This window comes from Nothoprocta perdicaria, unplaced genomic scaffold, assembly GCF_003342845.1.
Source record: "Nothoprocta perdicaria isolate Ctin4 unplaced genomic scaffold, notPer1 scaffold_7, whole genome shotgun sequence".
Lineage (NCBI taxonomy): Eukaryota > Metazoa > Chordata > Aves > Tinamiformes > Tinamidae > Nothoprocta > Nothoprocta perdicaria.
In genome coordinates this window covers 5,493,194-5,516,528 of record NW_020455976.1, presented here as the reverse complement: position 1 = coordinate 5,516,528, position 23,335 = coordinate 5,493,194, and the positions used below count along the sequence as shown (strand labels likewise).

At 37.9% G+C, this 23,335-nt stretch overlaps 1 protein-coding gene across 4 annotated transcripts in view; it reads right to left on the bottom strand.

The window, feature by feature from the left end:
• Positions 1–23,335, bottom strand: part of VTI1A (vesicle transport through interaction with t-SNAREs 1A) — a 251,075-nt gene that overhangs the window by 94,957 nt on the left and 132,783 nt on the right. For 2 of the 4 annotated variants that reach the window (XM_026050558.1, XM_026050559.1), the window contains 2 exons: positions 7,804–7,874; positions 2,255–2,316 (listed from right to left, as the gene is read on the bottom strand). In XM_026050558.1, the coding sequence (XP_025906343.1) occupies positions 2,255–2,316; positions 7,804–7,874 (133 nt within the window). Of the gene's footprint in view, positions 1–2,243; positions 2,317–7,803; positions 7,875–23,335 lie in introns of all 4 variants that reach the window. The other 2 variants (XM_026050560.1, XM_026050561.1) reach the window with 1 other exon arrangement.

The following is a 23,335-nucleotide window of genomic DNA, read 5'->3' as shown; positions in this document are numbered from 1 at the left end:
TCTAATTTGTGCTGATTTCTTCGCTTTTGTATTTTACGATTTTTCTTATGACTGAACAGCATTTCAGAGCTTCTCAAGCTGGGAAAACTAGGCACTTCTACCCAGCAGTCATAAAGCAAATTAAATTCACCAAGGAGTCCATCTATTATGTGTTTTTAAATAACATCTTGGGAATCTTTTACAGCAAACTGCATCTATGTCCAGGAATTTCTTTACCTGAACTGAATCTAAATCCCAGTGTTGAGTAACAGTTCAGCAGTTTTGCCATAGAAAAAGCAAACCTGGTGCCCTTCTGGCACACAGAAACATGCCATGTTGGCGTCTCACTGCATAATCCTTTTGTCTGAAAACAAGACCCCAAGTACATTTCAGAAAGATCGTATTTTTCATTTAGTTTATGGAACACTTATAAACTAGGACTCCTAACTGTGATTCCCAAACACAAAACAAAGTCAAAGGTTGCAGCATATGTTTTTGCTTCAGCTTCTCCAAATTACTTGCAAATGTATTCAAACGCAATATGAGGAGATACTTTATTTTATTGAAAATAACAGACTACAGGGTGCTGCAAAAAAGGCTGAGGTACCTCAAGCATAAACATGGAAAGAATACATTGGTTTAGAAACCCATAAATCCTTATTTGAATCTGCCAACCTGAAAGCCAAGTAAAGCCCGAAAAAACTATTTTTCCTAAATGCTATGTCTGATTAAGCCATACTATTAAGTGACAGCTGAACTTTAACATTAATATGATATTATTTAAATAACTGCATGATTTTTTTTTACACTAAAATGATGAATGATTTTTGGACAGCTCAATTGACATAAAGCAAGAAACCCCTTTAATGAGATTTGACAAAATGGAGACATATGCAGAATATTCGTTACAGCTCATGTCGCAGGGCCCTTCCTGGGGAGACTTGGGCTTGGTTGTGTCTTTTCTTTCTTTCTTTTTTTATATTTTATTTTGATTGTCTACAAGCACTGAACCATCCCTTTCAATTGCCACTTCCTTTCTCCATAGATTTTGAATTTAGCTTGTGTCATTTACATATTACTCTTAATCAGAGAATTTTATATGTTACGGTTCAGAGTTGGAATTGTAAGAAAGCTATGGAATGAAGGCACGAAGGTCAGGCATCTTAACCTTTGTCAACTCTGTATGCAAGGAACTAACAAAGCTTTTTTTTTTTTTTTTTCTGAGGAGAGTTATGAAAAGATAAGGCCTCTGCTAAAGAACAACTTATTAAATTCTGGTTTTGATATTTTCCAAGTCAAGTGGTAAAAGAAAAACTATGCTAAAATGTCTTTTTTTTGTTTTTGTTTTGTTTTTGTTAAGGAAAATGTATTAAGCAAATACATGCAATGTAAAAAGCCTGGGAAAGGTAATTTCATACTGAACTCTTCCGAGGATTCTACAAAGTCCCTTAAAAATGTGTTTCATAGCATCCAATACCTCTTAATACACACTTATCAGAGTGAGGCTTTTCTTCTTTAAGAAGCTGAATAACAGCACAGAAACTTAGACATCACAGAGACACTTGGGTGCTGCTTTATTAAGTAAAAAGTACACATATCCAGAGATATCACTAATTCAAAAAGGCTGTTTGGAAAGGCATTGATGTAAATTCAAGGTGGTTGGTAATTGCTGGGTAACTTCCCTCAGTGCAATCCCAGATAGATTTTTAGGAAGTTCCTAATGTTTCCTTCCCAGGTAATTTAACTGTAATTTTCATAACATTCAAACATGGAAGAAATATGTTAAAAGCACAAGGTTTGACAGTGTGTCTGCCCAGTCCTTTCAAACAGAATGGATCATCTTATCTTTTTCCTCTGCGTGCAAATTTACACTGCCCTAACGCTTTTACAAACTATCTCACATGAAAACTAACATGTAAAAAAACTGAAAACACTGAGATCCCGAAAAAACTCAGGAGTCATTATCATTATCATAAAGCCTAATTTTAGAACAGTATGCCAACAAAAACAAATAAAAAAGAAGAAAAAGTGATAAATGATGGAAAAAGACGGAATCCCTCAGTCTGCAGAAAATTCTTTCTTTAGCTGTGATAAAACCTTTTATCTAACCATGTCTGCTTTTTTATCAGCATTCATTTGAACAAATTCTATACAGCAGCTGGCGTGAAAAAAGTCAAGCAAGTCAGCAAAATGCTGAGGTTGGATTTAAGCTAAAAATAAAGGTGTAGAGGGAGAGAGGGAAAAAAGAAGAGATGTGTCCCTACCTTGGCCTTACCTTCGCAACATTCCTGTCAGGATCCTAGAGCTCTTCCCCAGGTTTGCATCTGTTTCTCTGAGCTGAGGAGAAAAGAGTCCTGTTAAAATCAAAAGGCCCATGTACTCCCTTCAGTACAAAGAACAGACACTGCTGCTGTCATTTGATTCAATCTACCTCTGTTTTAGCTCACAACAAATTTACATGCAAGATATCCACTAAACTCTGATATTTAAAAAGGTTTCATCTGCTTTTCATTTAAATAAAGATGAAACCTATGGAAAGCACAACACTGAGGCAACAAAGATGAACCAGATTACAGAGCAAAGCTTTACAAATAAAGTGTTGAAGGCAGAAGCTATATAGATTGCTGTCCATAATTCCCACGGATGTGTGCATCCGTATGGGTTCTGAATATTAGTGAGCGCATCAAGGGATGAAGGTAGAGCCATGTGCTCTGTGCCTGATGCTTTACCAAAAGAGAAACAAACACATCTTTCTTTCTTTGCTTTTCAAAGACACTAGGTTTAAAGAAAAAGCAGTACAACAGAACAATGTCATTTTACTGCTCTGTGTAAAAGAAATAAGCCCATACTGCCTCTTACCAATGCCACCTGTGTCGACTTTCAACTGGTCATCACTGAAATGCAGCCCAAATACTTTATGAATGTTGACTATGCAAGCTATAAGAATATGTAAATAGTATGTACTTAACCATGTAAAGATGAACTGAATTAACGGATTGGTTCTAGAGCTCTCTAAAAAAATCTTGCAAAATAGGTAACTGCCCAACTGAATAAAACAAGGTAATCGAAGAAACTAAGAGAAGCTATATACAAAACTAAATTCATATGAAGAAAGAATAGTCATTTCTGTTTCTCTAATAAAAAGGAATAAAAACTCCCTTTTCTTTTTATGTTTATTAGTCTCCTACAAAAGGAGGTCTAGAAATGATGAATTACAGTATATAGGAATAACAGAGTTACTCTCCTATTGCCTCTTTAGCTACTGCTAACTAAAGAAGAGACATCTTTTGATATTCAAAAGCTCTTGGAACCAGCAGAACATCAAAACCTGTAAATGATTGCCAGTAATAAAATAGTAAGCACCACTGTTTCTAACATGCCCAGAAACACAGCTACATGTACATAAATATAAATATGCTTCTCCTTATGATACCTGAATATTTACATATTTATCTCTCCATTATCAACTCCGATTGAAAGGATTATCTTAGTTTCTTAATGAGTAAGTTTTTACTTTACTTATTAAAGAAACTTTGTTGTAGAAGACAAAACACATCCTGGGTTATAAATCCATGAAAAGAGTAACACTGCCAAGAAAAGTGGCAATCTTCCAATAACAAATCACCTTCATCATAACAAATCACTATTTTATCTTCAATATTAGTATAGCAGTATTATTAAAAGGATTTTCTACTTTGGAGACTGATAGTATAAATATTTGCTACCAAATTTAATGCTTACTACTGAAATCAGTAGTTGCAATCAATGGCACGCAACCTTTAGTACAATTTTTTTTTGTTTTTGTTCATGTAAAAACTATGTATTAGTATAACAGAGTTTAATGTAAACACGATTAAGGCAATACCAAGCAGAAGCTGAGCCTGAAAGACATTAGAAGAACTTGCTGTTAGCAAAACTCTATTCAATACAAAGGCCTGCAGGGACTCTCAGACCTCTAGAGTTAGCAGCCTTGATGGGACAGTGATGAGCACCACGTCCTGGAGAGCCATTCCTCCGATTTTTCCTGATTCATCCAGACAATTCAAGTTCCAGAAGAGTAATTTAGCCCAATTTGACACAAGCAAAAGAATAAAAAATGTCACAATAATTTTTAAAAAGTCTGATTAATAAGTCAAGTTCTTATTCATGCTAGAAGGGAATCTGAAGTACAAATGTATTCTTTACATTGCTCTTTTATTATTCATAAAGAAGCATTTAACACTTGGGGCTCTTCTCCCTTTTTACAGAAAAGTAGCTCTCTCCCTTTTACCATTGTATGTTTGATCCTAACTTTCCTCTTTTTGCTGCAGGATTCTACCTGACAGCTAGAATCAGTACCGATAGTTAGGAAGGGGAATTTGAATCTTAGAGGTTTTACAAAGTCCTCTAAGCACGAAGACCTGATATTTCTACGGTTAAAAAAAAAGGGCAAAAGAGAAGGCAAAAATAACAAATACATACACACCTCTACAACTCAGGAGAGTGCTAAAAAATCCCCAATCTTTTCTTCCTGCACTGACAGAAAACCAATTCAAATCACAAGTTTGGTTTTATTTAAGAAATAAATATAATGGTGGCTCCTCTATAGTTTCTTTATCAGTATCACTGCTCTGCAATAATAAGCCAAAGAGTTGGTGGCATGTTAACCTGTTAAATGGTAGATTCCTTGGGGCACTTTCTTGTTTCACAGAAATGCTGCAGTAAAAACCTTTCGGAAGATGCTTTGACATTAGCAAAGACAAATCTACATAGTTTGTAGAAAAGCTCCTTTAAAAAAATCATATTGAGAAAAAAAAATGGAAAAGAACCTGATGATGATATCTTGTTTACTTTATACTTTAAGTTAAGGCTTTATCCCAAAATGTTGCCTCTTTTAGAATTGTGTATAATCCATTTAACTTATGTGACTCTTGTAGCAGAGCTTCTACCCTCTCTATTGACTTCTATATGTAGTTAGCAAATTCCTGTTCATGGATGTTAGTACATATGTAAAACGCATAATACATCTTCATTTATTCCAAACACCACAGGTTATCTCTAGTATTTTTTTTCATTCACACTCCTGTCAGGAGAACTTTAACAGAACTACACAGACACTTAACAATTAAATATTCCTCATAGGAAAAGAGTTCAAATTTTCACAAAGTAAACTTCTAAAAGTTTGTTCCCCTGGTTGATAACACGATGCTTCCATGTATTAAGTGTAAAGGTACTATGCACTGATGAAACACTCTCATTCCTGGGATTTTAAAAAAAAGGTTAATCAAAATCATCTCTGACTGCACATGTGAGCATGGACATTCTGGACAGGCCCAGCCATGTGACTCCAATGGAGATCTTTCCCAAATCCTTCAAACAAAAAATCTTAAGTGGCACAAAGTAAAAGCCTGCAATTTGAGACTTTCCATGTATGACGAGGTCTTTGGACGAATTGCAATACACATACATATATTTTTTAATCTTGCTTCATGTAGCTTACAGGTCTTGCCATTGAAAAAAAGACTGTTCAGGCAGAAGGAACTGCAACGGAAAGGTTATACTGACAACTGGAGAGTCATCAGAATGGTACTTCTCTTTCTCCAACTTTGCTGAGGATTTTGGCAGAAAGGGATACGTGTTATTCACCTCCTTTGCCTAGGGTTTACTTGTCCAGATAGAAACAGAAAAGCATTTCAGACTTAGTAGTCACTGGGGATGTGATGAGGGGAGGAGAAATGAGACAGATGCCTGTAAAGTTGGCTGAATAATACTGGCTCACATCCCTCAGCTATATTTAATGATTTAGCTATATTTAATGATTTAAAGTAGCTCATGCCCAGGATGTGAGAAAGCAACTGGTATAGATCATATCTTCTGACAGAAAATGCCTCATTAAAGCTGTCATATGAAGCTTTACTAGTCAAAGATATTCAGACAAAAAAAACTCCCTGAGACAGATACAGGAGTCTTAAGTGGCAGTGGTCAGCTATAAGCCTGTAAGATGATTTAGCTTTGCAAAATTGGACACTAAGGAAAGTATCTGTTCAGCACTCTGGATAAAATATCACAAACAGAGTCAATTCTGGTTCTGGAGGAGTTAGGAGCTTTGGTGAGATCTTGCTGAAATACTGTGAGCAGAAATCTGAACAGAAGAGGCAAATCTCTTAGTCCAAAGTTTAGACGTGTTCTATGGGTGGATGGGACGGGCTACCGGGCATCCTCTTCAGTTCTGCAGAGTAAAGAAGATCTCCATGGAGGCGGCATAAGACAAAAATTACACAGATATCTTATCTTGTCTGCGTTCACAGAGCTGCACTTTAAGAAGCTGCCACTTGTTATTTCACACAGAAATAAATATTGACTTCACTCATAAAACAGGAAAGCTCCTTCTCACTCCATTGGAGAGAATGCAAACAAAGAACTTCTCCTCTGGTTTGACGGAAGGATTTGGAGGCTCAAACTTCCAAAAGGTTTCAGCACAGAGACATGTTTTGTGGCCATTGTCTTTAAACCTCTGCTCTCTTCGGTCAACTGTGAACGATTGTGTGGTAGGAGGCTCCCCAAGCAGGTCTTACTCTCAAGACTGAGACTCCTGTCTGTAAAACAAATCTCATTATGCTCTATCTAGGTCCCTTTTCTCCTCAATATTTTTAACCACAGCTCCTTTCCTACTCTTATTCCCTTCTGTCATCAAAACAAGATTCAGGAGAGACAGAAACAACAGCAAGAAACTTTGCACATGTGGGACACTAGACAGCCAGTAGCCTTAGATATTTCTGTGGTCAAAAAGGTCCTTGACTTTCTTGCTTTCCGCAGAGAAAGCTGTTATCCAGCATGCAAAGCAGGGCAGTGACGAGGACTAGAAAGTTAAGTATTTTTTTCCTAATAATGAATCTCTTATCTTTCTTAAAAAATGAAAATAAAGATTCTTCACAAGTAGATCTTAAAGCCATTTTCAAGGGGAAGGGATAACCACTCTATTTAAGAAGTGATGAAACTGAGAAAAAGGTGGCAACTTAACAGTCCAGTGTTAAGCCAGCCTATATTTCCATGAGCAGGATTAATACTGCTTCCGACATTGCAGACTTGTCCTATGGACAAGAATCATTGTTCTGCACTGACTGGAAGAGATGGTGTCACACATGTCCCCCTCCCATGTTCTGAAATGCCATTAGCTGACCCTCTGTCAGAGCGAACCCAGGTTTTCCTGACTCAGGTAACACATGCATATCTAAAGCCACAAATTACAAATTGGTTTAACATGCATATTTTTATAATATCAGCCCCAAACTTCCTTCTGTTAAGCTGGTGGGAGTTTAAAACTGCCTTTTAAAATAGCAAGACTGAAGCTATCACTCAATACTAATTTTCTTTCTTACTGCATTTTTCTCATACCAAATCACTGCACAAATATCCTAAGGAGGCAATTATTAGCAGTTAATTTTCTTGGCAGCTACAAAGAGTGGGCTTGATCAATTATTAAAAGTTAAATTACAACACTGAACTGCTTTGTTTTGTGGAAAGCCACAGAAGTCCGTGCAACAGACACTGCAGAAAATCCTTCAAAGGGCAGAAGTAGATTTGACTGCGACATCGGGGACAGAGAGCTTGTTTCTACCAGTGGGTTTCATGTTCTTGCCTTCAGTGTGACTACCTGTGAGAGAAGCTCTGTAGGACTGGGCCAATATGAAACACTCTTTAACTACATCACTGCAGACGGTGATAGTGATAACAGCTGATTTATTTAAAAATCTAATCAATATGCCGGCTAATTTTTGCATGCACGGTGAATTTGCCCAAAGCAAATAAAATTCCAGACCAGCAATTATTTACTATCAAACTTACCCTTTCCCGAGCACGCTGGATCTTCTCTCTGTCATGGCTGAGGTTTTCCAGCATCTCCTGTCCAATCTGTTCTGCATTAAAAAATCAAAATTTAAATAATGAAAAATATAGTTTGTGACTCTAAGGCCTCAAAATGCCAGTTTAGATTGTAACAAAGCTAAAAAAGAACTGCACATAATACATATGATAGCCTAATCACTCCTCCTAACTGCAAGGAAGAAGACATCATTATAGTAAATTTTAAGTCTGCCAAGCAACATAAAACTGAAGAAGTGTCATTAAAACCAGAAGCTGTCCCCTTGCAACCCACTGAGATTTCCTGGACCCTGGGAACCGATGCTAAATTTTGCTCTGAGAAACAAAGGCCAAAAGTCTTTCAAACTTGCTCTACATGCTGGATGTTCACACTTGCCACACATTTTTTAAGCCTACTCCTTGCTTTAGTAAGAAAGCTGGGCAGCCTTTACTAAAACACTAGTATCTATAACCTAGTATATTTAACTAATACTTACGCTTCTAAGGATACGGAAAAGCCATATCAGAGGAAACATCTGTCTCTCCTCCTCAGCTTTAACCACAGATGTTTTTAAATGCCCAGCCATCTCAGGCTAAGGCAGCTACTGGTGCCTGTCTTGCCCCTACCAGAGCCTATTTCTGGCAGGCTGTAAGGGATCTCGTGACATTTTTAATAGCATGCATATGCATTTGTCTATTGGCATCACCATTTGTATACTGGCTGTTTGCTTCTATAGCTTACACTGAACCAAAGGTTGCAAAATTCTAGCAGTGAGAGGAATCCAGGCCTCGAGATACGGTACAAAGACAACGCAAGACGCCAAAACTTTCCTCTTTAAACAGCTTTAGTCAGATGCTTCTCTTAGACTGAAATAACAGCAGCAAACGTAGAGATTTTCATCTTCAAAGCTCTATAGAAACGTTAAGTGATCCTCCCTATATTTCTCCCTGAGGGAGAAAAATAAGTTATAACATTCCCATTTTGCAGATGGGGAAAGAGAGGCAAGAAGCTGCAGCTTGCCTCAGGACACAGAGCCAGGGTGAGACAAGCAGGATTCCTGTGCACAGTCAGCCTGCATGGCCAGATATATTTCCAAAACACAACATACTATTAAAAAAAGTGCTTTCCCCCCCTGCAAACAACAGAAATCACGCTTTGCTTTCATTCTGGTGAGTGCATTGCATCTTGAAATGTGATTATTTAAAGAGCTGTAAGCAAACAATGCAGTAAAAAATACTGCCAATATGCTACTAGTGCAAACACGAATATTTCAGGCTTTATTTAAGTGCTCCCTTTTTAGGATATAATCCAAATTAGAATCACATCAAACTTTTAAAACCTGAGACAAGCAAATATTTTGCTAACTGCATTTAACACAAGGTATACATTCTGCCAGCATGTATAATGTCTAAGGAAATGCAGAATGTCTAAGGAAATGCATTACATATAAATTTCTCTATCTGTTGCCAAGTACAGTACAAGTAAGATAAATATTTCCTCAGATATCTGACCACAAATTGACATCCTCATTATGCTATCTTGTCCCTCTTGGCTTGCTGCTCTTTACTTTTAGCTGTATATACAATGCCTCCCAAAGGTGAAATGTGGTAAGATATGTGGTTTCTGAGCTAAAATATCTCTAAGGTGCCGTGCAAATGGTAGACTAAAAGTGAATCGAGACAGAGCCTTGTGTATGCTTGCATGTCAAAGGACTTACTGGCTGCAACTACACTGAGCTTGTTTTTCATCAAAGCACTTAAAATACGGGAATACACAAAGAGATATATGCATTCAGTGTAATTTCAGCAGAAAAAAAACAAGCCCCAACGCCTTAAAATAGAGGGAAAAACAGGGAAAAACCCAGCAAATTACTAACCAAGTAGCAGGAGGTGGAATAATGACAAATATTTATTTCTAAAAATTACACGCACTTGTGTACAGATGTAAAGGAGTCTGAGGAGTTGATTTGCTTTCAAAGGAAGAAATGTAAAATAAATTGCTGAAATAGCTAGCATTTCACAAACAAAGCTCAAAATATCTTTATAGGAAACAGTTCTATTTTTATTCCACCAATTTTAAGCAAGTTACTGTAGGGCTTTTTTTTTTTTTTTTCATCTTTTTCCTGTCACTGGCAAGTGCACACTCCTAGCTTTTTATAATGATTGAGTTTATTTTCCAACCATCAACGTGACAGCAGCATCAGCTGTAAGTGAGGGTAAAACACCATCACTTTGACGAACAGTGTATTTTCCTCTCATTGTCGATGACTGAAGACATCAATAAATAAGGAAGGAGAACATGTCAGCCAGAATATCACAGAATAAATTGTTGATATGACACTTAGGGATTAAACCTTCAGCCATGAAGTTCAAACTAGCAGAGGGGTCTGAGAACCGAGATAGTTGCATTTCTTCCCAGCAGCCTCTACAGATAAATAATTGGACGGATCATCAATTTTACAGGAGCAGCTTTACTCTACATGCACTTTACTTGATGATCTTTGGCCTTTTTGGGGCTCAAATAACAACATAAGTTGAACAAAGAGACATAACGGAGGTAACATAATCTCACAATAACTTTGCAAACATAAATTGACACCTTTATCAACAGATCCTTTCTACATCCTTGTTCTACTCCTGGAAATTTCACTGATGATGGAAAAACTTGCTTGTCAGTGGGAAGGTCAAGATGGCTAAACCAAAGTATTAAAAAACAAACAAAAAGTTGAGGCGTATAGATGATATTAAAACATGCATCTTTGCTTGCTTTGCAACTTGAAAGTGCCCAGGACAGGACAAAAAGCAGCATCAACCCACGACACAGCTAAGCACAAACCTGACTCCATTGCTCTCTGATGCTATCACATCTCAAAGCTCCCCAGGACTCCAATATTCAAACCCTCATTTCTGTGCTAGATTCATGCTTTTAGTCCAACAGTACTGTATAGAATTTCTATCTAGTATAGAACCGTAGAGACTAGTTATAATTTAAAACATTGACGATGCTACTACAGTTATGTGAAAGATATATTGCAGGGAAGCTGCATGAATTAAGGCCTGTGCACAAACTGAGGGGTGCTGCATGTTGCCAGCAACTGTGTTATGGAATTTTAACAATACCGATTATTTGGGGTTTGTCCATTCCTTCTTGGATATTCTTGGATACCATTTATTATATCAATGTCTGAAATCCTATGAATGACTGTGATGCCATCTTTTCTAACAGAAACTCCCAAAGTGACATAAAACAATGTTCTAAAATTACAGAATAAGAAGCAGCTTTTACATTACTATGTACTGAGACAGGGCAAGAAATTTCAGGACACTGATTATCACAGTCTTAAACTGTGCTGTGACGAACAGAAAGAAAAGGAAATTCTAAGCAAATAACTTCATTAACAAGCACTGAAAGGAAACTGGAAAGCCAAATTTTACAACCTTGAGTATTTTCTGCCTCAAAGCTACTTGAACAGAGGATGGGAAAGCAGCCTCTTCACTGCTGCAAAAATGTGGTAACAATGCTGTGTTTTGGGTCCTACACAATCACCTCTGAGAGACTTGGCAAGAAAAATATAAAATTTCTCATTCCAAAACACTGAATAATTGGAAGAACTAAGATGCTCCCCCCCACCTCCTTTTTAGGCAAAAATTAGCACACAGTCTTCCTCCTCTAAACTGAGATACACCCAAAAGACAATGATTACTTCTAGTGTTGCTCTATGCTCTTGAATATATCCTTATTTCCCCATAATAATCTATCATAATATATAATATTTATTTATATATATACATCATTATGTATCAATCCATGTTCCACAAAGCTTGATTTCTATTACTTACATGCCTATATTGAGGATGCAAGATAAGTTGTGCTTAAATTATTTATTTATCTATTTATTTATTTATTTATTTATTGCTTCCGGTCATGTAAGTATTAACATTCTTTAGTAGCTAAAGTGATTTTTAGACAGATTTTTTCAAATAATAATACTTTCTAATAATATCAAGTCAATAACACATTTTTCTTTTTTTTTTTTTTTTTGTTAAAGATGCTTATATATATTCAAGCCGTCTCCAGGCTTTTGGATAAATAAATGTGCATTTTAACTTCTTCTCTTACAGTGTACTTAAAAAAAATATATACATTCTATATGCATCTGTTTCATAAGAAGCAACAGCTACTTTGAAATGGCAAAAAGAAGACAAAAAACATCCTAAGGATAACCAAGTCACGGAGAAGATGCCAGGAAGTAGGACTTTCCCGATCTTGTCCTGTGTACGATGCGTGCATCCAAATTATGCAATCAGAGGTGGGAAGAAGTCAGGTCAGTCTAATGAGCACTGCGAAAAGGAGATCAAGGAAAAGAATCCAGATGTGGTCGTTGCACAGAATGAGGAAAGAAACTCGGCAACCCACTATTGTTGTGAGAGGAGCCAGAATGTTCCCGTTCCGAGATGTTCATCCTTGCCTAGTAAGGAACAGCATTTTGGGAATGCAGTTTTGTATTTTTTTCAATCACAGACACTGTGTGTTGAGAAGACGTAGCAAAAGCTCACGGGGATTTTTGGAAGGGAACTACGCTGACACAGCCCCAAAGTCTCTAACCGTATACAAGGTGGAGTGAGAAAGAGAAGGCTGCATTTTCAAAATTCATCTGTCTCAGTTTGGATGGGTTAAAAGTTTAGATTTTAGGGGACTAGGAGAGATAAATCATGAATCGGAGTTTCTGGAAAATATGTTATAAAGCGTTAAACATCAGCTGCTCAGAGGCGACAGCGAGCAGATTTACAAGGCTAGAGAATGTTGTAGGAGTCAGAAGAATTCAGGGTTGAGTCAAATGCTCCTCTGACAGCAGGAAGTTCATAAAGAAGGTGATGACACATCCTTAAGTGCAGGGATACAGGTAAAAGTCCTACACATTTGCAAGTTCACAGTTGATATATTCTTAGACGAAGAACCAATATAATCAGAGACGGAGGGATTTAGATCATTAAAGTTATTAAATGGCAAGTACAGTTAATTTTGAAAAATGAAGGATAGTATAAGGGATACACATCTATGGAGAGACTATTTGTAGAGCTTTAACAGAATGCTGAAATGTGGGATTTACTCAAACACCCCCAAAAATCTGCAACAGAGAAGCTAGTCTGAATGATGTTAAATTGTCATTTTAATGGACGGTAGAATCACAATTAGCTACATGCTGTAGAGATTAGCTGGCCTCCTCAGCAACTCTCATTGCCAAACCTTAGAAAGAAATGGGATGGTCAAGAGCAGACCCCGAGGGCAGCCAGCACCTCCAGAGCTTTCACAAGTTGCCTAGTCTGACTGTGAGTGCCTCCCGGCCTCAATATCTCCCAGTCCTCCAAGGTCTATGATGTTTGTCAAACTTCAAACACAAATATTGTCTAAGTTAAAGAAGGTTTCTATAAACTGTAATGGATGTTCATGAAATTATTTTCATTAGAAAGCAGGAAAAGGAGTCCCTCAATCCTGAGGTCAGCGAACAAAAAGAAAAACATGCAGAGAACTGAATCAGAATTCATTCTGTCATTTGGTCAAAATAAAGACAAAAAATATTTGGGGAAATATCACTTGCCTTTGAGAAGAAATTAGGAGAGATTTATAATCAATGTCTCTGAAGATCTAGACCTACTCCATCCTTCCCCAAGGGGAAAGACAAAAAGAAAAAGGCAGATGAATGAGAAGAAAATAGGAAAAAGAAGGGAGAAAGATGATAGGTGACAAACGAAGTAACTTTACCTCTAGTAGCCTATTCTTTTACTAAGTATCATTCCTTTTCTAAAATCCTAACTTATATCAATGTGCTGATATAAAACTACTCATTTTTCACTAAGTGATATCTTTTTTTCCTGTCTTTTCTTATCACCCATCTATCTGAGCTCCCTTTCTAACATCCTCACAGCAACATTCACAGGAGGTGGCAGACTTTGATTCTGCAGAGCGCTCATCTCTACATTGAAGTCCACTCATTGTTCTAGCCATCCCCCAGCTCTGCAATGCTCCTCTGCTCCACATTCCTCCCTTCAAATTTTCTCATTTCTCTCTTACTTGGAAATAGTTCTAAGGCAAAAGAAACCTTGCTAGTGCATCAAGGTAAGTAAACAACCTGCTACCACCATTTCTGTCACTTATAAAAGCTAAGTTGGTAGCCAATACATAGTATTCTCTTTTCCTATTACTTTAAATAGTAGGAAAATCTGAAGGATGGAAGGAAGCTCCTGCTCACTCTTGGCTGTGGTTTGAGGAATGGATGCTGCTTCATTACAGAACAGCCAGTACTAACCTTTTATGAAATTACTTTTGTAAAAGCTAGATCTACTGATTCAGAGACTACTACAGAGAGTAGTTAGAAGGTAGCAGCAATCCTGATTATACCTAAATCAAGTTGCAGCAACATGCCCTCCAAGACTTGATGCACAAACCATCCGTTAATTAAAACTATGATTCCCAACAGCAAGAAGACAGCACACCAGTGATCTTTGGCTCATCTCACTCAAGCTGAATTCACAATCATAATTTAATGAGGAACGATCCCCCATCTAATGAATCTTCTGTAAGCTCAAAGCAGAGTGAATAATTACTTTGGATCCTGAAGTACTGGTCCTCTCAAACAGTGAAACACGGGTAGGCAGAGGGCTGGCAACTCATATGCTGCATGCAGCAGCTGGAGCCTTTGGAAACCTTAAAGTTGGACCTACCTCAGCACCTAATTTACTCTTAATGCAGTAAGTCTACTTCAAAACACAGAGTTTAATTCAGAATAGATGAGATAGACTATTAGTCAACCAACAATAGAAAACAGTTGTATAAGGCTATTAAAAGAGAAGAAAATATATCAAAATTTCAAAATATATTTTAAAATTGAATTGTGAAGGAGATTTTTATCAAATTTAACTATAAAGCTGCAGCACTTGACATTTCAGCAGTGCAAAGAAAACAATACAGTCTGCTAATAAGACTTGTCATTCGTGAAGCTGTTTCTTAACTGGTTCTTTGGAAGCCATGTAGAAGCTAAAACAGTAAGAACAAGGTTCTTTGGTGTTTCTCAGTTTCTAGACATTGGAAAAGAGTATAACCTTCAACTTTTCAATATGAGAAATGGCTCCTCGAAGCAAAAGGCCATGTCAACAAATGAAAACCCAGGCCGTGGAAAACAAACCAGAGCCAAATACAAAGAAATTTCTGTTTGCCCAGTTTTGGTTTCCCCAATATTCCAAGTTATGTAGACCCTGGATATCTTGGATCCACAGACCTACTGGAAAGTCAGGAAAAGCTGAGAACATGTCCAAAAAATATTTGTTGGTTTCATCTTTAATACTTCCATGTTAGTAAAGCGGTTTTTAGCCCCATAATTCAGCAAGGCGTTTTATATTGAACAGAATTCCTGCAGTGTTCATATTTAAGCAACACAAAATAGTAACAGAAGCATCCAGACATAAGAAAAATACAAAAACCCTGAAGGATGATTAATAAGCATTCCTTAAAGTCACTGACCAAAAAGTGTAAGCTATGAATCTGTGCAAATTAATGCATGCTGAAAACAGTATGTGGAAAAAAAAAAAAAAAAAAAGACGAAGAAAAGTTTCCTAGACGGCGGAGAGCCCACAAAGCAGGTGAACAGCTCAGCAACCTCGAAGCTGGCTTCAGTGCAGCTCATTCTTTGAATACGAATTAGCAATGGGTAATCGCAGCATATTTATGAGGCCTTTTGCCTGGTCCTTCTCTCCAGTGAATGCTGTATTATTCATTGCGTGTGCCCTGACCCCAGTGCGCTCCTGTTCTGACAAATCATACTTGATTAAGACAAATCTTTATTAGTTAGCTAGTCAACTTCCCCATTTATCATTTGCAAATCCCATTCTCCTTTTTGGGTACAGTAGAAGCAATTGAAATCTTTTTTTTTTTTTTTTTGTCTCATAAAATGAAATGCCTGTTATAGATAGTAAGTACAAACAGAAGCCTAGAAGTCAGTAATAGATGATAAAACAAGGGTTTAACAGCATAAATTAAAGCAATTGCATATTTTATATATGCTGAGGAAACGGTAATTAGCTCATCCTTTTAATGCATTTCTCATTTCCCCAACAACCAAATACTTTCTCAAAACCTAATGCTGTATAACAGAATTGTACTGCAAAGTTGGAGGCTGAAAGTCCCAAGGCTTAAAAAATAATAATAAAGAGATTGCTGAATAAAGTTACTGTTCAAGGTTTCTAACAAAGTAATTTAAAAAAGTAAAGTTGAGCTATAAGAGGAGGCAAAATGAATTCAAAGCTATTCACGAAGCTTTAATTTCCCTTAGAAATGTAATATTTTCTCTAACTGGCAATTTGGAGACAAACTAAATGTTTCAAAGTAATGTTAGGTTATTCCTCAGATAATTTACAACTGCAAAACTGAGAGATGTGCAGTGCCTAGCAGTTTTGTCATGTCTCACAGAGAAGGACGACTCTTCCATCGGGGCTCTGGATTTCTGAAGCATCCACCTGCACAGGGAGGGCTGAGGGGCAGAGGCACAGGGCAGTCCACAGCTTATCAGACTGGCTGTGGTTCAAGCTCCAGCTCTCCCTGGTCTTTTGGTTTGGCTTTTGGAGTTTTGGGGTTCACAGGGCTTCATACTGCTACTACAGGAGTCCTGTATCACACTACATGAATGCAGGGAGGCACATCCAGTGCTGAGCCAATGAGTTACAGACCTACAGTTAACTTAAACACCTATTTAGCCTTAGTGCTACATATGCAGAATGCAGAAAATTACCATCACACTACAGACCGGGATGATATGAGGACACAGTAACATATTTCAGAAAACATGGGGAACAAAAGCCCCTGAACCAGAAAGAAGTGTACAGTTAAAGCAAGGCTATACTACTAGTGGTTACAATAATTGGGCTAAATAAGCAAACTTTACCAGTGAGTGCCAAAAAAGTAACATCTCTTTATAGAAGAACATTTGTCAGTCTGCACTTATCTGTATTTTTGTTTGGTGACTTAAGCAGCTTGTGTATTTTATTAAATTTAGAGTCTGTGCTCATGTTTTTATACAGAATCATATTTAAAACCAATACTTAGAGTCTGCATTCATTTGAAATAAACAGTTTAAAAACCCGCACCTAAAGGACAGAAGGTCTGCACAGCCGGCCCTGTGCCGCTGCCGCGCGCGCTGCCCACGGGCTGCTCTCCTCTTGCTCTCTCTCTGCACTCGCTCCCAGGCAGTTCTTCCTTTGTTTACATTCTTACTCTTCCCCACAGAACCGGCGTAGCTATGGATTCTGCTCCCGTTTCCCACACCTCAGCTAAGTGTTAGTTAGCTCCATCTGCAATGCTGCCTTCCATCACCCGCACAGCACTGCTGTGAAAACCGCTGTCTCCGTAAACCCGCAGCAAGGGAGCAGCGGGGACCATGGAAAACACTGGCTGGGCTGGCAGTGCCTCTGGTCAGGAGACACGCAGGCAGGAAAGCAGCCGGGCCGATTCCAAAAACCAGGCTGAGTTTGCAGGAATATATATGAGAAGGAAAAATGCCTGCTCTTGTACATGTCCATTGAGGATATTCTGGAAATCACAGGGATGGAAGAAAAGACATCCCCCCCAATGCACCTTCTCAGTGCTCTGAGAAGAACCATGTTCTAGGATTATGTTATGGTCTCTGCAGCCCTTAAAGCTCTGGGTGAGGGCTGCGAGCGAGGCAGCTTCTCTCTGCTCTGTGCTACTGGAGTCACATCCTGCAGGGACAAGTCACCTGGAGCCTCCACGAAGGAGGCCGGCAGCAGGACAGCCTCTGGGAGGACGCCCAAGCTTGGGAGAACATCTCATGCTCAGACACGTCGGCGAGCAGGCCACGCTGCTAATGGCATTGGGTACCCTTTGCGGGATGTAATTAGCCATTTTCTAGGCCCTCCTGGCAGGCCAATGTTAACGTGCATTTCTGTGAATGTCCTGTACGCTGCAGGGCAAACTAAGCACACGTTTCTTCCTAACTTAGAAGATAAGCAATAGCAAACACAATAGCAACCAACAGCAGCGTGCCTGGGCCAGCCACCAACCTCACAGACCAAAGTGACAAGCATCTGGATTCTCCATAATGCCCAAAGATCAAGGTCCTTGTGAGAACAAGGTCAGTTCTGGAAACAGGTTTGCTTTTTTTGTATTTAAAATGAATGGCAGCCAAGGCAGGTGAAGTGGAATCCGGCTGCTGCTCCACAGTGATTTCACACACCTGCGCACAGATCCAGTCTCACATTTTACAGACATCCAGGCTGTTTAGGGCTCCAACAAAAATTTACCTGTGTAAAACACATTCTGATCAGTCTTCAATGATTTAATATGAGAGGGAAGGAAGGAGGGAAGAGATCTCTCACAGTGTTATTATGAGCTCTGCCATTGATTTACAGGGTCTATTTGTGCCTCCATTTCCCCATTTCTAAAATGGACATGAAGGCGACCACATTGCGCAGATCACCCTATCTACTGTTCCCACGGAAATAATTCAGATACTGCATGTAATTTGCTATGTATTAATTTCCACCATAAGTACTAGTTTGTATATCACTTTAATTGAAAAAAACCAGTAGTAGAAATTATTTTTATATGAAAACTAAAGTGGCACACTCTCCTCAACTAATGGACATTACGCTTAATCTTAAAAGAACTTCAAAATTATTTGAGCACCGAAATATAATTATGCCATGATCTATTAAATTGGTAAATTACTGCAGTCTGACATTTTAATGCAAACACTCAGTTTTCAAACACAACTTTGCTGGATATTCTCGAGAAGTGTTAAACTGATGCCAGTGTCTCAGTAATTTCGCAGTTTAAAAACAGTTAGAAATGTAATGACTACACTGCACTTGATTAAAGCATTTACAGCTCTAATCAAAAACTGACAGCAAGATCAAAGATGTTAACTTAAATCTCTCTTCTAATTATGTTTAAAATGCCACACCTCAGGCCTGTCTCTCCTCTTCTTTTTCAAACCAAATTCTGCTTAAGAAAGATCTAACACTTCTTAACAGTTCATTATCCAATAAAACTATTCAAAGCTTAAAAGCAATCTACACAATTAGTCAGGACCTCAGGGAGTCCACCGGTAGTCTTTATTACAGGGCTTCATATTAAAACACCTTAATTATATTTGTCAAATGGATTTCATTAAAACCCATCGTCACTTTAATTTTCATATTTTGACAGTGCTGGCATAGCATTATTACCACCTGCCAAGCTACGAACTACAACAAAATTATCAAATTCCTTCAAATACTAAGCAGTTTCTTTTGGTACCTGACCGATGATTTCCCTCTTTTTGGTGAATGCACTATAATTAAAAGAAATAATTAAAATTCCACATTCAAGCAGCACACATGCAAGCTAAATGTACAGTGTATCTGTTGCAGGTGTGTAAATAAGAACCTATATGATACCTGGTTGCCAGGAGCACATAATACAACCGTAGGACACATATACCGACGTGCTTCTGAATAATAGAGCCAGGACATCAAACAGAATGCACTATTATTTAATCAAATGACAACCATGATGACTTGAAAGCAGAGGACATTTTAACTTCCACTCATTATACTGTCATTTCGACACAACAGATCTCGGGATTATGGCCTTATACTGTAACCACAATTTTAGATATGATCCATTGAGGTTACACTTGATTTTAGACAATCACACTGAAATATAATTAAGCAAGATTTTTAATCCTGCCTATATACAGGCAGTACCATGACAAAGACTTCTCATATTTATGATATATTTCCAAATGCAGGAGATAGCAAATGCTGTTTTTAAAATACTCAATGTCACAGCGATTAACAATTTTTAACAACTACCAATAATAAAAATTAGGTATAGCATCTGTCCTGCAACACAGTTTGGACTGTAATGTCATACAGGATATATAAAAAAATTATTTCCTCCTTTTGTTATCCTAAGCACTATGATGCAATTACTGTGCTATACTCAAGTACAAAACAGCAATTTTTGTACTGTAACTTTTTTGTTTGTAACTGTTTTGTACTGCAAAACTGCAATTTTTTGTACTCAAGTACAAAACAGCAACAGTAGCAATACTCTGCTTACACACACTGAGTGAATTAAAGCTCAGTTAACTCCGTGATCCTGAAAGACCATGTGTATGAGATGGTTTTGGCCCACTATAAATATGCATGTAGGTTGCAATGGAGAAAAAACAAAGAGTATTTTTCTCTTTTTCATATAACCAGAGCAAAAAAAAAGATAAAAAAAAGAGGTTTCTGCTATATGTCTAACACACTCCATTGCTTTGTACAAAGGTCTCAAGAGTAATGATTGCCGTCTATTATGAATATTTTAAGACCTATTAAATGTACTTGGATTATTGTAGATAAAATTATGGGATGATAGAGAATGAGTTTAAATGACAATTAAATATTTTCTCTCTGAAGAAAAGAGAAAAGTTTAATCGTTCTTTAATGCAGTACTGAGGAGAAAAGTCCCAGCTCCTCACACAAGTTTTAGCAAAGAAATTCCTGATGATATGATGGGTTTTGTTTTATTTTAAAAAATTGTTCTTGCCTCTTCTGAATTACAAAGAAACAAGACAGATGTTTTGGTGATTCTCCTTGTCCCTCTCCAGTTTTCTCCGAGGTCTCCAGAGGAGGTTTTGATTCCCTCCCTCCAGTCTCATGCAAAGACCCAGCCTCAGCTACCACTTAATGAGTGGCAGATTTCCCTCTCCGCTGGGCACCCACCACCTCTCCCATCTACTGCACTGGGTACTGCCTTCAACTGAGGTTCAGCACAACAGAGCAGTTCCTTGTCCCCCTGACCTGGCTCCATTCCATCTACTACTATGTGCAACATGATGATCCTCTTTTTCATCCAGCCTCAACAACTTTTTATCCAGTTCTGGGTAAGCTGTCCTTTTCCTTCTATGTGAAATCTTTAAGAAACAGATTGTTTTCCTCCATTCACCTTTTCATTCACCTAGGAGCTCTCTTCTAGGCTCTCAACCTTCCCCACCTGGTTACATCTTTTCTCTAGGCTTTACAAAAATCAACTCTACCAGTTGTAATCATCCACTGCTACAAACATTTATTTTTCAGCGTGAAATTGGTCTTTTCTTTCTGGTCATCCCATTGCCTCTACTTCCTCAACACACTAAATGATAGTTACACAGGCCCTTCATGGGCTGCCACTCTGCTTTTGCTTTCAACATATTAATTCCTTTCACAACTCAGGTATTGTTCACCATTTAACTTTTTACCCAAATACCTCTGTATTTTCCTGGAGTTGCTCCTCATGATTAGGAAGAGCATAAACAGCCCATCACCTGCTAGTCCTCCTCAAATCTCTGATCTGGCTTTTCTATGGCACAAACATATTTTCCTCCGAACTCAATGGAAATATCAGTCATAATCATGAACCATCAGGTTATATGAATTTCTAAACACCCTGCCCCAGCATGGAGAAGTAATAGCACTGGATCCAGGAAGCAGGTGTCATTCCTGGTGGAGGAGCAAGGTCCTGGAAGCAGAGGACAGTACTGTGAGAAGTTATCAGCACTTGTCTCTCCTTTTCCAGTGCAGGCCTGGTATAGAGATTTACAGTGTGCACTGTACTGCTGTCAGATCCTACCTTCTTAAAACAAACACTGCCCTCACATGCTATCAGTTAGAATGAATAATTTATTAAATTGAGACTATTCCTGATAATTGCAGAAAGATGCCAGTTTTTCACTCTTGACAGACAGGAACCCAGCCACGCTGCCCATTTCAGCTACAATACACAAGGCGCAGCTCAAAGTGCTACTTGTCCCTGGCTGGCACGTATTCTTATCATTTGAAGTTTATTTGATAGAAATGAGGGTCTACAGAACCCTGCTGACATGAAGTCACAAAGAATATATACATTTATGAATACTGCATTTACTGCGCTTTGTATGCGATGTTTGTTAGGTCCTGGTGCTGGAATCACAGTTCTGAATCTATCCTGAAGATGTTAAAGATCCGTTGTGAGCTTTTTCTTTCTTTTTGTTTTTCCCAACAACAAAAGACCATCACAGCCTTATTAAAAAGAAAAAGGCCATCAGAGTCATAGCTACTGAGATTATATTAGCTATTTTATCTGCTTTATCTAGGTTAAATGATGTCTATTTTGTCTTAAATCCTGTAATAGATATTCCCAGATTTCTCCCTTCTTTTTCCCTCTTTCTTTCTTTCTTTCTTTCTTTCCTTCTCTCTTTTCTTCTCTCTGGCAATGATATACAGTATTGATGTAGGAAGCAAATGTGAAGACAGAACAATCCAGCTCGATTAGACATTTATGAAGCCCATTGACAATAGTGAACTGTCAAAGTCAGCAATCAGATGTAACCCTGGCAAAAAGAACGGAGACTGCTGTGAGGAGATTTGCTTAGAAGAAACTCTCAAATATTGCTTTTAAGTTCTGCTTCTGCTCCCCTGCACAAGTTTTATACCTGCTTGTTGTCCCTCCTTCCTTGAAGTTTTACCTGGTTTATCTTTGTGTGGTGGGAGTACGTTTTTGTTTTCTAGAATTAATCCTTGGATTTCAGTAGTCTGGGCAAATGGTTATTATTTTCCTTTCCTTTCAAATCAAACCTTTCAAATTCCCTTTAAATCTAGGAAAATGTGATATAGGCATTGATAACGATACCTTCAAAACATTCTCAGGAGTAAACGGTTTTATTATCCTTTTTTTTTAGCTCAGAAGCTAACAGAAGAACGATGCACCTAACTCAAATCCAGACCAAGTCAAATCTAGGAGTTGCAATTCCCTACTTCTGACCCTAATCCTGCTTAATTCTCCATGACCATACCTCATGTTTTTTTATTCCAGCTTTTCAATGCACGTTTCTTTTCAAGTAGTAATTAAGTACCTGGCAATATGTCCCATTAAAATTAAAATTACATGTTAATATTTTTTGCTGTGTCAATGGAAGGCAAAAACTAGACCAAAGTTAACAAACTGACTTCACCACACTACCAAATGGAAGACAGTGTAGGGAAAGAAATCGGCTGTACTGAAGAACGGTCTCTTGAATGACCAACAGGAGGAAGGCAAAGAGTAACACTACTATGTGTCTTTCTGCTGTGTACAGAAGGATATTTACGTTGTCCAGAACAAAATCCTTATGGATTAAAACACTATAGAACAACAGGCTAACATTTGCATTTTTCTCATACTTATTCCATAGGCTATGAACTCTTTAGGAGTCCATCTCCACTATAAAATGGAAGCAATGTTAGTTATTTCCCAACAGCGGCTTGAAAAATTATATATTGACACCGATGAAGACTTATAAAACTTTCAAGAACTCTCTCTCTGTACAATTTACATAAAGTCCTAATTTCAATGCAACAAACAAGGAAAAATGTCGAATTCTCAGACTGCTTGCTTTCTGTGATATGCGTATGTTTTCCTGAGAACAGAAGATCACTTTTAACTTAAAGATTTTGACAAGAGAAGCCACAGAAACCAAAG